Source organism: Lampetra planeri, chromosome 7, assembly GCF_965212315.1.
Source record: "Lampetra planeri chromosome 7, kcLamPlan1.2.h2, whole genome shotgun sequence".
Taxonomy (NCBI): domain Eukaryota; kingdom Metazoa; phylum Chordata; class Hyperoartia; order Petromyzontiformes; family Petromyzontidae; genus Lampetra; species Lampetra planeri.
In genome coordinates, this window is record NC_136113.1 from 11,013,611 (window position 1) to 11,027,838 (window position 14,228).

General features: G+C 55.2%; 2 protein-coding genes across 2 annotated transcripts in view; both read right to left on the minus strand.

Moving 5' to 3' along the window:
• Positions 1–5,163, minus strand: part of LOC144719955 (uncharacterized) — a 29,232-nt gene extending 24,069 nt beyond the window's left edge. The window contains exons 1-3 of the mRNA XM_078596328.1: positions 4,660–5,163; positions 2,720–4,391; positions 927–1,064 (exon numbers count right to left, since the gene is read on the minus strand). Coding sequence (XP_078452454.1) covers positions 927–1,064; positions 2,720–4,391; positions 4,660–4,838 — 1,989 coding nt within the window. The 5' untranslated portion in view covers positions 4,839–5,163. The remainder of the gene's footprint in view (positions 1–926; positions 1,065–2,719; positions 4,392–4,659) is intronic.
• The window catches only part of LOC144720150 (uncharacterized), a 34,751-nt gene continuing 25,520 nt past the window's right edge, over positions 4,998–14,228 (minus strand). Inside the window, exons 3-4 of the mRNA XM_078596656.1 lie at positions 5,486–5,643; positions 4,998–5,021 (exon numbers count right to left, since the gene is read on the minus strand). Coding sequence (XP_078452782.1) covers positions 4,998–5,021; positions 5,486–5,643 — 182 coding nt within the window. The remainder of the gene's footprint in view (positions 5,022–5,485; positions 5,644–14,228) is intronic.

Genomic DNA, 14,228 nt, shown 5'->3' on the forward strand with positions numbered 1-14,228 from the left:
AACGGTTCGCTGTGCCTGTCACGAGACAGACACAGGTATTATGGGTTGACTGACTGAGATGACTGGTGGCAGATGCATCACCTGTGCTCCCCACTGTGCCAACTTGCTGTGTTTTATCCACCCGACACTCATTGTTGTGAATGTTGCTCCTCCCTCCACCCTCTGCCGTTGTTGCAGGGCGACTGCCTCCAACTGCCCAGGAGCATGCTTTACAAGCCTCCTCTACAGAGGCCCATCTTGACACCGCTGGTACTGGCATTAGGCAAGTCCACTCAGCTCCACATCCTCCTGTACCGCATCAGTCCATCTCTTCTCTAGACCGTGCCGCACCTGTTTATCCCCCTCTATGCGGCCACACAGAAGCTGCTTGGGCATGCGGTGGCTGGGCATGCGGGCTACATGACCCAGCCAAAGCCAATGCAGTCTCATCTGCCGGAGGAGCATACTCATGGGATTTGTGTCCAGATATTGCAAGGGTCTGTGAACTCCTCACACAACCCATTTTGGTGAAACCCAGGATTGATTGTAGGCAGGGCAGCCTGAATGCTTAAAACCAGTGCTGATGTTCCTTGAAAGGGCTCCACGTTTTGCAAGCATAGAAAAGGGAGGGCATAACTGTGGCTGAGAAGACCCAGAGCTTTGGATGAAGTGATAGGCCAGGTAGCTTCTACACAGCGTTACGCAACTGTTGAAAAGATAATGCCACTCGGCCGATTCAGAGCGAGACCTCCATGCCAAACCGCAGCTTGCAGTCACACACACCACTCACACACGCCACACTCGCACACGCCACAGTCACACAGACACGCCACACTCACTTCCGGTGTTCTTTAACCACACGGCAGCTTAACCACACGGCAACTTCCATCTGGCTGGTTGGAGAGGGAACCATACCGGACGTGCCAAGCCTCGGGCCCCACACTCACCTGCGCCCAGGTGTGGCCGTGCGCGGAGCCGTCGGGCGGCGCCGACGGACGGTGAGCGGAGAGGGCAAGGAGGCGCGACGACAGGAGGTGGCGCACGGAGATGGGGCCGGGCCCCGCCGTGCCCGCCACTGGCTGGAACTGCACGAGCCGCACGAGCAAAGCCAGAATCAGAATGAAACAAAACTATTTTTGAAGCATGAAATTATTTAGATGGCAGAGGCGTGCAAGGGATGAGGAATGGGTGACCGTGATAGAGGGTACGTAAAACTATAAACTCCACAACAGTTGATCATAGATTATCCGGTGCGTGATTATCCGGCTTCCAACATTATCTGGCGGTTCGGGGCCGATCCGGTGAAACCGGCAAAACCGCTCCAAAGGCCGTACTAGTCCGGCGATCGCCAAACACATGGTAGTTGGAACAAGAGCGTAGTACGTACATCACCTCATGCAGAGTCTTCGAGAATGGAGTGGTAAGTACGGTAAATACAGTAACTTTTAACAGTAGGATATTTATTTTTGTCTATTTATTTATATCAATTTCATATAGTAAAACATTTAAAACACTAAAACACGCACATAATGTTATGCAATAATATGCAAAAACAAGCTATTTTAAATAATGATGTGATTATCCGGCATTTTTGAAAATCCGGCGCCCCCTTCCCTCTAAAGCCGCCAGATTATTTTTTATCAGGTAAGGCCCATAGCTCGAAGTGGCTTATTACGTGGCCATTTCTAGCAGGCAAATACTCTAAGCATGTTTCTAAATATGAAAGGGAAAAACGGGGGGGGGGGGGGGGGGAGGGAAAATACATACGACCACAAGTAGAACACGCAAACTCCAAATATACAGCAGGAGTCAGGGTCGGGATCGAATCCACGACCTCCTGTATACCAGGCGAGGGAGATAACATCTCGCCACCGTGGTGCCCCCATTTATCCTGCAGGAGTTTAACGAGCTATGAATCTCTTTTTCACAGATGTCCAAGTTGGGGTGGGTCAGTCCAGTGGAGGTGAGCTTCTCAACGTCGTTAGTCAGCGCCTGATGGCGCTCAACTCATTCTCTCTCCCATTAACTCACTCACCGATTCACCCATTCATTGACTAATTTTCACCATCGTTCACATACTCACTCATTCACCTTACCACTTCATCAACTCCCATATTCACTGACCATTTCACCCCACTCATTCAATTAATCACCGAGTCTCTCCGTCGCTAACTCGCCTCATGGCTCGCCAGCCCGCCTGCCTGTCCACGCACACAAGTCACGAACTCACACAAAATTCGCTCACTAACTCACTCATTCTTGTCAAGGAGCATACACCATCATGCGAACTCCGGTCATCCTCGCAGCGGCTTTTGGCTATCCATCAAACAAAGACGGTCACAGCATCGCATGCTTTGTTGTCCTTCCCCTGCACCTCCAATTAGCACGGTCGGTTATGCACAAATGCCCTCACTATCTTCCAACAATCTTTTCCATTTTGGTGGGCAGGGGGTAATGGGGGTTGTCAAAGCTACGTTCAAATTATGCCAATGTCTCGAGACAGAGACATTGGAAACCAGATCATGTTTTGATGGTTAGTAAGCAGGTCATTAGTGTTAATCATATCTTGTTCATTGTCAAATCTTCAAAATGGTCACTTTACTTTACATGTTGAGTTATTTGCCCTTCCCCCGGAACTCCGATTAGCATGGTGGGCTCCGTACGGCGCCACAGAAGTTCAGCATACGCACATACATTCCCTCCCTCACTCGCTCATCCCCGGCGAGACACTGACAGGCACCTGCGTGTTAGCCGCGTGCTGCTGCGCCTGCTTGGCGCCGCCGTGAGACGGGCGCAGCGCGTGCTGCCCCAGCACCGGCGGCTGCAGGAAGTGGGCGCCGTACGTGCGGCGCCCCTCGCCCGGCTTCCCGAGCCTCGGGGGCTCGCCGCACTCGGAGGCCGGCGGACGCTCTGCGGGCGCCGGCGCAAACGCCTGCGTCGTCTGCGGCGCCAGCCGGAGGTAACCGTGCTGAGGTTGCTGATGGAGGGACATTGCCGGAAAGTGCTGCTGCTGCTGCTGTATGGCTTCTATCTTGTGTTGCGCCATTGCTGGCTGCACCTGCTGCACCTGCTGCTGCTGCTGCTGCCAGGATTGTTCCAAAGTCTGCATAGTTTGTTGCTGCTGCTGTTGTTGCAGCTGATGGTGCGAGTGATGATGGTGAGGGTGATGATGATGCTGATGAAGGAGCTGCTGTTGGATCTGCTGGAACTCGTGTGTCCTGTACGCATCGTGTGGCTGCTGCTGCTGTTGCTGCTGCTGGTTGTGGAACGGTGCAGGGAGACTGCCCTGCACCTGCAGCGCGTACGGCGGCGGCGGCTGCTGCTGCTGCTGCGCCTGATGACAGCCGTGCGTGGAAGGCAGCGTGAACTGCTGCGCCCCGACGGGCGACAGCTGCTCCATGGCCGCTGCCCGCCGCGCGACGAGGTCGCCGAGGTCGCCGAGGTCGCTCTCCCCGAACACCGACAGGAGGAGCGGCGGGCCCGGCGCGCCGCTCGGCACCGCGCCCGGCACGGCCGGCTTCCTCTTGGCGAACGCCTGCACAAACGAGTCCAGTTTCTGGCCGCTGCGGGAGGGAGCCGCCCCATCGGCGCCCGCGGGCAGCGAGGGCAGGAGGCGGTCGCCGGCCCCCTGGGTCAACGAGGCCGCGGCCCACGGGCCGTGCTGCGCGGGCGGGGGGAGGGGCGGCGGAGGCGGAGGCGGGGGCTCGCCCGGCGGCGCCAGCAGGAGCTGGCTGGCGGCCGGGTGGGGCCAGCTGGCGGGGCGCGCCGGCTCCGGGAGCTTGGGCACGGAGAGCAGCTCCGGCGTGCGTGCAGAGCCCACGCCGTCCGGCTGCCGCTGCTCCTGCCGCGGCATCGGCGGAGCGTGGTTCTGGGAATCGTGCGGCGCCGGCGGCACCGGCGGCATGGCCGGCGCGAGGTGCAAGCCGTGGCCGCCCCCCGGCAGCGGCAGGAAGCCGGCATCCGGCTGAGCCGCCACAACCCCCTCCGTGTACTCGGCGCTGACCGTCACGCTCACGACGCGCAGCTGGAACGCCCCGGGGTCGTCCGGCAGGCCGGCAGAGTCCAGCGTCTGTGCCGCGTCGCCCGTCGGCCGGTGCTGGTGCTGCTGCTGCGGCGGCGGCGACAACCGTGTCGTGGGATCGTCGTCGGGGCAATGCGACGGAGGGTCGAGGCCATTGAGCGGAGCCTTGGCATCGGTGGGGCACCCGTCGGGAGGCGGCTGGTGGGGCTCGGAGCGCGCGACGGCGGGGGAGGTCGTGGGGAAGGGCTGCCCTCCCTCGGGCGGGTAGGGCAGCTTGTGGTGGGACTCGTAGTGGCGCTTGAGCGAGCGCAAGTCGCAGTAGCTCTTGAGGCAGCCCTGGGCGCAGCAGGAGAAGGGCTTGCTCTTCTGGTGCGTCACCATGTGGCTCGCCCTGTCGGTGGCACGGCAGACTGGTGTCACACGCGCGGGCACGTACGTACGCACGCACGCGCAGATACGTGCACACGAAGAGCACCGCCGGTGGCAGCTGTCCCTGTGCGGCACAATTTGTACGGCGGGCTGGTTTGCAAGTGGTATTAGCCTGCCAGTAGGGGGCGATGTGTGACGGCGATGATAACAGTCATGGAGATTGCTGATGACGATGATGACGATAATGTCGGCGGAGGCCTAAGTGAGTGCGAGACCAGCATGGCACTCACAGGTGATCCTGCCGCTTGAAGGCCTTGTGGCACACCTCGCACACGTGCTTGCGCTCCTGGCTGTGCGACAGGTAGTGCTTGTTCAAGGCACTGCCGCTACGGAATGCCTTCCCGCACTGGCTGCACGCCTGGAACGACGCAAGCACACACGCACAGACAAAGAAACCCCCGTAAAGCATTGAACAGACTGTTTGGGGCAAGTGTTGTTAGCGAGCACCGACGAAGGCCGGCACGGGCAGCACCACACCCGGCCTTTGTCTCCCAAGTGCCGATGTTTACACATCGTACCAGGTAGTCATTTTGAGGCTGAGTCAACCTCGGGAAGGCCCAGGACCGGCTCAGATGATCATCACTCCTATTGACTGTGAGCGGGAATTGAACTTGTGTCGCACGGGTTCGTAGTGCAGCACGCCAACTACTACACTACCGCTCCGCACTGTGTGTGTGTATGTACACACAGTACACACACAGCAATGATTGCACGACTACACACACATACACAAATCGATGCATGCACGCACCGACACACACGTGTGCGCACGTTCACAAACACTGGTGTGCTGCTGCTGCTGGTGCTGCTGCGTGCTGTTGGTGCGTGCTGCTGCTGGTGCGTCTTGCGTGCTGGTGCGTGCTGGTGCGTGATGCTGCTGTTGGTGCGTGCTGGTGCGTCTTGCGTGCTGGTGCTGCTGGTGCGTGATGCTGCTGTTGGTGCGTGCTGGTGCGTCTTGCGTGCTGGTGCGTGCTGGTGCGTGATGCTGCTGTTGGTGCGTGCTGGTGCGTCTTGCGTGCTGGTGCGTGATGCTGCTGCTGCTGCTGCAGCGCATGCCTGAGTGTGCTGCGCCTGCTGCCCGGGCGAGTCTCGGGGGGTCCGCCCGCGCCGGTTCTTGTCCTGGGGGGCCGCGCCGCCAGCGCCTCCGGGGTCCGTGTGCTCGTCGCCACTGCCGTCGCGCGCTCCTCCGTGCGGGGACGGAGAAACACTCTCCTCTGCGGCGCAAGCAATGCACGCACACAGACAGACAAAGATCCCCCCTGTAGCTTCAACAGACTTTTGGGACAAGCGCTGTTAGTGACCACCTACGAAGGCCGACACGGCACACGAGGGGGTGAATGGCCAGCACCACGCCCGGCCGCCTTTGTCTCCCCAGTGGCAATGTTTACACACGACAACAGGTACTCATTTGAGGCTGAGTCAACCTAGGGGAGCTCCAGGAGCAATTCTGATCATCGTTACTGGTGTTGGCCGTGAGCGGGAATCGAACTCGGGTCTCCGGGTTCGTAGCAAAGTGCACTAACCACTACACCACCGCTCCCCACACACACACACATGAGTTACGCATTGTGTCTCTTACATCCATTGCACACAATTACAATGCAACGTGCTCTTTTATGTCCAGTGTATATCGTTACATAACAAGGTATACAATTCCCAATTACATGGCCCTCCAGTGAGGCTTTGCCAGGTGAGTAGGCGTGACCCACAGGGCCAGAGGCCAGGAGTCAAACTCGGGTCCTTCTGTTGTATAGGAAACTCAGACCTAGTAAGCACTCAATGCACAAGTACAGCCCTTTGTCAATCCACTGCTGGATGAAGGCCTCCCCAAGCCATACTAAGCGTGGGGGTTATTTGACCACACTTGACCACACCGATCAGTGCCGGTTGATGAAGACGGGCAGCATAGATGTGGGTGCATTGGAGTGCAGTACAACAGTGGATTTTGCTACATTGGCTCTCTGCTACCTGCCACGCAGCCCCACAACCTATAGTACCTGTGATGCACAGTGGTTACCCATGCCAGTGCTATTGAGGCTCAACCCTCCTTAGTTCCGAAGATCGCATGAGATCGGGCGCTTTGCCAATTATTTGGTCATCGGTAAATCACTCAATGTGCATCATTCTACAGAGAGCACAGGCAGTCCCCGACTTACTAAAAAACTCGATATGTGGAAATGTTAGCGTTAGTTACGTAAGGGGCCGTCCATGAATGACGTCACGCACCTTGGGGGTGGTCAGACATTTGTGACGATGTGTGACAAGGGGGGGGGGGGAGTTTGAGAAATGTGACATCACATCAAAATGCGCAACTTTAAATAAATATAGAATTGTTATAACAACACTAATTTTGATTAATTTTCATTATTAACTATTTGATAATTTAAATTTACTAAGGTCACCTTTTATTTATTCCATGAACGAGCATTTTGCTTCTCCATGGGAGAATGGAGAAGCATACATTTTGAACATTTTCTTAATGATTGTTATTAAACATTTTGATTCTAATGATTCTACCAGGGCTTTTCATTCTGTGGAATGAATATATGATTGTTAAAATTGTACTCTATATTTTGCTTCGTTCTACTACAAAGTTCCAAGTATTTTTTTGTTATAGTTATAATTACTTTTAATATTTTATAATTATAAGATAATTACAATATAATATTCTGAACATCTGCAGTTTTAGTTAGACGTTGAATATTTTCAAGTGAATTTTATGCTAAATTTAAGCTTTCCAACGCCTCCTTTTTAATACGTGTTTTCTCCAACAACATCAGAGTGCAGCGCCACATTAAATACGCACTACAATGACGATAGTTTAAAGCGATTTGAAGTATGTTTATTTTCAAAATGGAAATATGGTTTTTTTGGGGGGGGAGGGGGCAGAGCTTGTGACGTCAAATTTGAGGGGGGGGGGGGGGTCTGACTTTTTGTGACGCCGTGTGACGAGGGCGGGGGGGCAAAAATCGTCCAAAATCGCGTGACGTCATTTATGGACGGCCCCTAAGCGCGAATCGTGCAGCGCGGTGAGGTTGCTGATGAATACCGCGGGGGGAACGAGGCGTGAAGTCAAGGCTGCGTCTCCCTCTGCAGGGCTGCAGAGGGAGACGCAGCCCTGCCGTTGGAACCTCCGACTGCTGATGTTGACCCGGATAATGTAATGCCTGTCCCCTCTCCTTCTTGCTCGTCTAACAATTAAGTCCTTTGTCACTCACAACTATTTCCGGCTATGGGATTTTATCTTGATCTTGGGGGAAAATTGTTCAGTTTCCGACGACACACGGAAAATTCGGGTTTACGGATCGTTCGCGGGAACATCACCCTTCCGTAACCGGGGGGCTCTGCCCGTATGTAAATACATGTGCGTACACATATAAATATACACAAGTGAGCATAAATGCGTACACACACACACAGTGGCACATCGATGTGATCGAGTGGTCAGGTGCACACACTCGGCCTATTAATCAGCACAGAGGACACGAGGTCACGTGTGAATCCAGCGAGTCGCGAGCATTGCGGCACTGCCCCCGCTGCCAGGCTCGCGATGGTAATGACAGCCGTATCATAATGAGCGGTTTACCTGTGAAATCCCCTGAGCCTCTATATACTGGGATTCACCCAGTACTTATGTTAAAATTCGTTTCAATAGTTAGTCACCAACACACTCCGACTAGCGACCATTGAAATCCATCCTGTGGCGGGCACTCACGGAACTTGAAATCAATTAAATAATATGACAATTTAGCACCCTTAGTACCGAGGGGGCCTTCCCACCCCCTGACCAAACCCAGGCAGGAAAATCAGCTGCCAAATACAGCCACCAAACCCAGCCTCCAAACCCATTCCACCAAACCCAGCCACCAAACCCATTCCACCAAACCCAGCCACCAAACCCAGCCACCAAACCCAGTCACCAAACCCAGCCTCCAAACCCAGTCTCCAAACCCAGCCACCAAACCCAGCCACCAAACCCATTCCACCAAACCCAGCCACCAAACCCAGCCACCAAACACAGCCACCAAACCCAGCCACCAAACCCAGCCACCAAACCCAGTCACCAACCCCAGCCACCAAACCCAGCCTCCAAACCCAGCCACCAAACCCAGCCTCCAAATCCAGTCACCAAACCCAGCCACAAAACCCAGCCTCCAAACCCAGCCTCCAAACCCAGCCTCCAAACCCAGCCACCAAACCCAGCCTCCAAACCCAGCCTCCAAACCCAGCCTCCAAACCCAGTCACCAAACCCAGCCACCAAACCAGCCTCCAAACCCTGCCACCAAACCCAGCCACCAAACCCAGCCTCCAAACCCAGCCACCAAACCCAGTCACCAAACCCAGCCACCAAACCCAGCCACCAAACCCAGCCACCAAACCCAGCCACCAAACCCAGCCACCAAACCCAGTCACCAAACCCAGTCACCAAACCCAGTCACCAAACCCAGCCACCAAACCCAGCCACCAAACCCAGTCACCAACCCCAGCCACCAAACCCAGCCTCCAAACCCAGCCACCAAACCCAGCCTCCAAACCCAGCCACCAAACCCAGCCACCAAACCCAGCCTCCAAACCCAGCCTCCAAACCCAGCCACCAAACCCAGCCTCCAAACCCAGTCACCAAACCCAGCCACCAAACCCAGCCTCCAAACCCAGCCACCAAACCCAGCCTCCAAACCCAGCCACCAAACCCAGCCTCCAAACCCAGCCACCAAACCCAGTCACCAAACCCAGCCACCAAACCCAGCCACCAAACCCAGCCACCAAACCCAGCCACCAAACCCAGTCACCAAACCCAGCCACCAAACCCAGCCACCAAACCCAGCCACCAAACCCAGTCACCAACCCCAGCCACCAAACCCAGCCTCCAAACCCAACCACCAAACCCAGCCTCCAAACCCAGCTACCAAACCCAGCCACCAAACCCAGCCTCCAAACCCAGCCACCAAACCCAGCCTCCAAACCCAGCCTCCAAACCCAGCCTCCAAACCCAGTCACCAAACCCAGCCACCAAACCCAGCCTCCAAACCCAGCCACAAAACCCAGCCACCAAACCCAGCTTCGAAACGCAGCCATTAATTTCAGCTACTGAGCCCATCCACGAAAATCAGCCATCAAACTCGCCTAACCCAGTCACCATAACCTGGCCACCTAAAACCGGTCACAAAACCCAGCCACTCACGTGAGTCACCACACATAATCGCTCAACCCAGTCACCAAATGCAGTCACCAAAACCCAGCCACCCAACCCATCTACCCAATAGAGCCCAACCACCCAACCCATATTCCCAACGCAGCCCAACCACCCAACCAGTGCATCTGGCATTTAAGCATTTCTCCTAAAGGGCTCCGTAAGGCAAACACAGGGGGAGAGGGAAAAAAATCAATGCCAAATTCAGACTGGTCAGGGACGTCGCATTGTTCAATACAAAAGCCAAATATTTGACAAAAACGAGACTGACATGGCGTCTTCACACACACACACAAGTCTAACTGTGGTATAGCACACGGACAAACAAGACGATTAGAAAATCACAAACACTTGCATTACTTATGCAACGCCAAGACAAGCCCAACAATAATAATAATCACTATTATCATCACCGTGACGAGGGCAAGTCGAGCCCGGAAATTAGAAACAATTTCATGCATTCCATATGTACGGCAACATTAGTAACAATGCAGGGTAAATTATTACAGTCGTGTATTACTATTAATACGGTGTGTGACGTCATTCACAACATCCCATGGGAGGAAAATGCAACATGCTACCTACGAAGTATGAATAACACAATAATTTCCTTATTTTCGTTTACCCAATGTCTACAGCATCACAGCGGTTTCCTTTGTTTGAGACGTACCGTGAACAGCAGTGCGTATAAATGCCGCGCGTGCGTTGGGGAGCGGTGGCGTCGTCGTTAGCGCACTGCGCTACGAATCCGGCGACCCGAGTTCAATTCCCGCTCACGACCATCACCAGTGACGATTATCGGAACCGGTCCTGTGCCTCCCCTCGATCGACTCAGCCTCAAATGAGTACCTGGTGCGTTGTGTGAAAACATCGCCATTGGGGAGACAAAGGCAGTCCAGCGTGGTGCTGGCCACCCACCCACGTGCCGTGCCGGCCTTCATAGGTGCTCGCTAATAGCATTTGACCCAACAGTCGGTGAAGGCTATATGGGGGATCTTTGTGTGTGTGTGTGCATGGCTGTGTATGTATGTGGCTATGTGGGGGCGGCTGCATGTGTATGACAGTGCGTGGGTGTATGTGTGCACGTGTGTGTGACTGTGACGCTAAGGATGTGTGGCTGTGTGTGCGTGGCTGTGTGCGTGGGTGTGTGCATGGCTGTGTGTGTGTGCATGGCTGTGTGTGCGTGGCTGTGTGCGTGGGTGTGTCTTCACGTCGGCGATACTGTGCAAGAGAGTGCGTGTGTATAATGTGTCAAAATGCGTGTGTGTGTGTGAGTGGGACTGCGTGTGTATAATGTGTCAAAATGCGTGTGTGTGTGTGTGGGACTGCGTGTGCATTAGTTGTGTGGGGAGTCGTGATGTCGTGGTTAAGCACACTGTGCTATGAATCTGGTGATCTGGGTTCAACTCTCAGTCGTGGCTAACATCAGTGATCCTGGCCCTCCCTTAGGTTCACTGAGCCATAAATGAGTACATGATGCGGTGTCTTATTGTCGTCAGCACCGATGAGACAAAGGCAGCAGCTGTCCGTGGTGTTGGTAATACAACTTCTTTGTGTGCCGTGCCGGCCTTAATAGGTGCTCCCTTACACCACTTGCCCCAGCAGTCTAACGGGGGGATATTTGTCTTTGCATTAGGTGCTTGCTAACAGCAACTGCCCCAGCAGTCTGTTAAAAGATAAAGACGGAATCTTTGTGCGTGTGTGTGTATATATATGACAGTCTGGGTGCATGTATGTATGTATGTGTGACGATGTGTATATGTGAATATGTGTGTGTGGAGATGCGTATGGATGTCGTGCACGGCTGTGTCTGTACGTGTGTGGCACTGCAGGCGAGGTGTGTACGAGGACACGCGTACGTGGATGTGACTTTGCGCGTGCGTGACTCCGTGCGCGTGCGTGAGGTCGTGCGTTTTGTGACTGTGCGTGTGTGTGCCCGCGTGTGTGTGTATATATATGACTGTGTATATTGCTGGGTGCATGAGCTGGGAGTGAAATGTGAGTGTGTGTGTGTGGCTTTGGGAACGCGTACGCGTGTTGTGTTCACGTATGTAGCGTGTGCATCGTTGTGTTCACACATGTGGCGTGTGCATCTCTGTGTGCGCGCGTGCGTGCGCGACTCCGTGCGTGCGCGTGCGCGTGTTGCCAGCGCGCGTTGTTCAACAGCCAGGCAGAATGTTTACCCTGAGCGGGCTATAAATAGCTGCTGGGGTTCAGTGTGCAGCCTTACAACTGGCAGAGTGCCAGGGGAGGGAGACAGGGAGAGTGGGAGCGCGAGAGAGATGGGGAGGAGGCACCACGAGCGGAGTGGGGTGGGAGAGAGAGAGAAGGGAAGAAACGTGGGGGGGGGGGGACAGAGACAGGATGACAGAGAGAGACACGGGCGACACACAGAGGGGACAGAGAAGCGACCATGGGGGGGGGGGGGGTGTATGTGAGACGCAGAGCGACCAGGAGACGCTAAATTGGAGAGAGAGGGAGACACTGAGAGGGAGACGCTGAGAGGGAGACACTGAGAGGGAGACGCTGAGAGGGAGACGCTGAGAGGGAGACACTGAGAGGGAGACACTGAGAGGGAGACACTGAGAGGGAGACGCTGAGAGGGAGACGGGGAGAGAAGAACGCAGAGGGGACAAAGAGCGAGGAGGGAGAGATGCGCAGCGGGAGAGACAGGGGAAGAGGGGGGAAGGGCGGGGAGAGAGAGACATAAACAGAAGGGAGAGAGAATGGGATAGACAAAGGAAGAGAAGCGAGGAGAGAGGGGGGGGCTATGGAGAGAGACAGGGAAAGAGAGGGAGAGATACAGAGAGAGAATGGGGAGTAGGGGAAGGGGGGCGGAACACAGAGAAGGGGGGAGACACAGACAGGGGGGGGGGAGAGATACAGATGCATCAGTGAGATGGGGGCCTCTCGTCGTGTTTGAGGGGGCTGTGGGCTGTTGTGCTGGCCTAGTGACCAATCAACGCAGCCGCGTGCTCGTGTGTGTGCATGGGGCTGTGCAGCACACGCACGTGTCCCGAGTGCTTGCGTCTGTGTCGATGTGTGTGCGCTGCTTACACGCGCGGCGTGTGTGCTCGCTGACGGTACTTGCCCCCGACAGCCTGTCGAAGGCTATACGGGGGACCTTTGCCTGAAGAAGACTTGTAGGTAGCAAGATTGCAGAGACGACGAAGAGGTTCATCGCGTGGGGAATCCGGTGGAGGTGGTCGTGCGGGAAACAATTGCAGGTAGGGGGGGCATCGTCGTATAGATCCGTGGTTCGTCATCTTGCTGGATCCACGGTCTGTCAGTGTCAACCCTTGAAACACTTTCGCGGACCACCACGTCTCGATGGCACGTGTTTCGAAACTAAAATGCCTCCAAATCGCGGGATGTGTCAAGCTTCCACGCACCACCTCCCACGGCCTTGCGAAACCAGCAGTGGCCCGAAGAGACACAGGTTGACACCCACTGCTATAGAGGGCCGAGCGGGGCCATCCATGACAGAAGCCTGAGGTGTACATCACGTGCAAGACCTGAGCGGGGATCGATAATCGCCAATCCATGGTAACTACGAGGACACAGCGGAATCGGAGGGGTCATGAGAACAGGCCAAGGGTGTGGGTTTTCTATGTGGCTCACAAGGGACATTCGCCATAGCTTTTGCAAGAGGGCTGTGCAATGCCCTGGGCTTGCAGAGGCATGCGGTCGTGTGGTCAAATGGTGGTCCACCCCTGGCATGGGCTTTGGGACACAGTGTAGGGAGACAGGGCTGTGTGTGTAGGGCGACAGGGCCACGTGGAGAGAGGCTGGTCTATGCTTTTGACTCAATATTGCGATGGAGGAGGCGGCAGGACCTGAGAATCCAGGTCCTGGATGTGTGTGCGATGCTGCTGTGAGCACAGCCCACCCGCGGTGGTGCGTCCATGAAGCACCACGCTGCTCACTGTGTGCCGTGTCGACCTTCATAGGCGCTCACTGATAGCACTTGCCACAACAGTCTGTTAAGGTTATAGGGGGGCTCTTTGTTGTGTATGTGTGAAACGGGTGAGGTCCATAACTGTGGTTCATGCAGCTGCAATGGCAGCATTGGTTGCGCAGTCCAGACATCCCCAGAGATGCTGGCAAACGGAGGTGTTCCGGCTAGCTGAAAGAAAGCAGCAGGCCCACTCCCACCATTTACAACATCCCATGTCCGAGAATGAGGTTTATCAGCCTTCGCTCGGAGGTTTGGAGAGCCGCCGTGCAATGCTGCAAAGATGAGTGGTGATCACGGGTTGCTGAGAAGATGTCTCAGTAGCACGCGATCACAAAGCACTCTTTAACTCCATCAGAAAAGTTACTTGTAACTGCCACACCTATCACCATCCTTAGGGGAAAGAATGGTGATCTGACCTCTGACCCCCAGGAACGGGTTTGCAGGTTTTCTGAGTAATTCTGTCAGGCCTTGGGCTAGGGGAAACCCTTCAGCTTAGATAACATCATGGGGTAATCTGGAGTGGACCCGAATGGGCCTGCGATGCCTCAAATATTTGAGGAAGCAGCCAACCCCTGTAAGTGGCTGGCTGACGTGCAAACACTGTTGAGGAAGTGTGGAGTGCCATTCAAAGCCTGAGACCAGGAAAAGC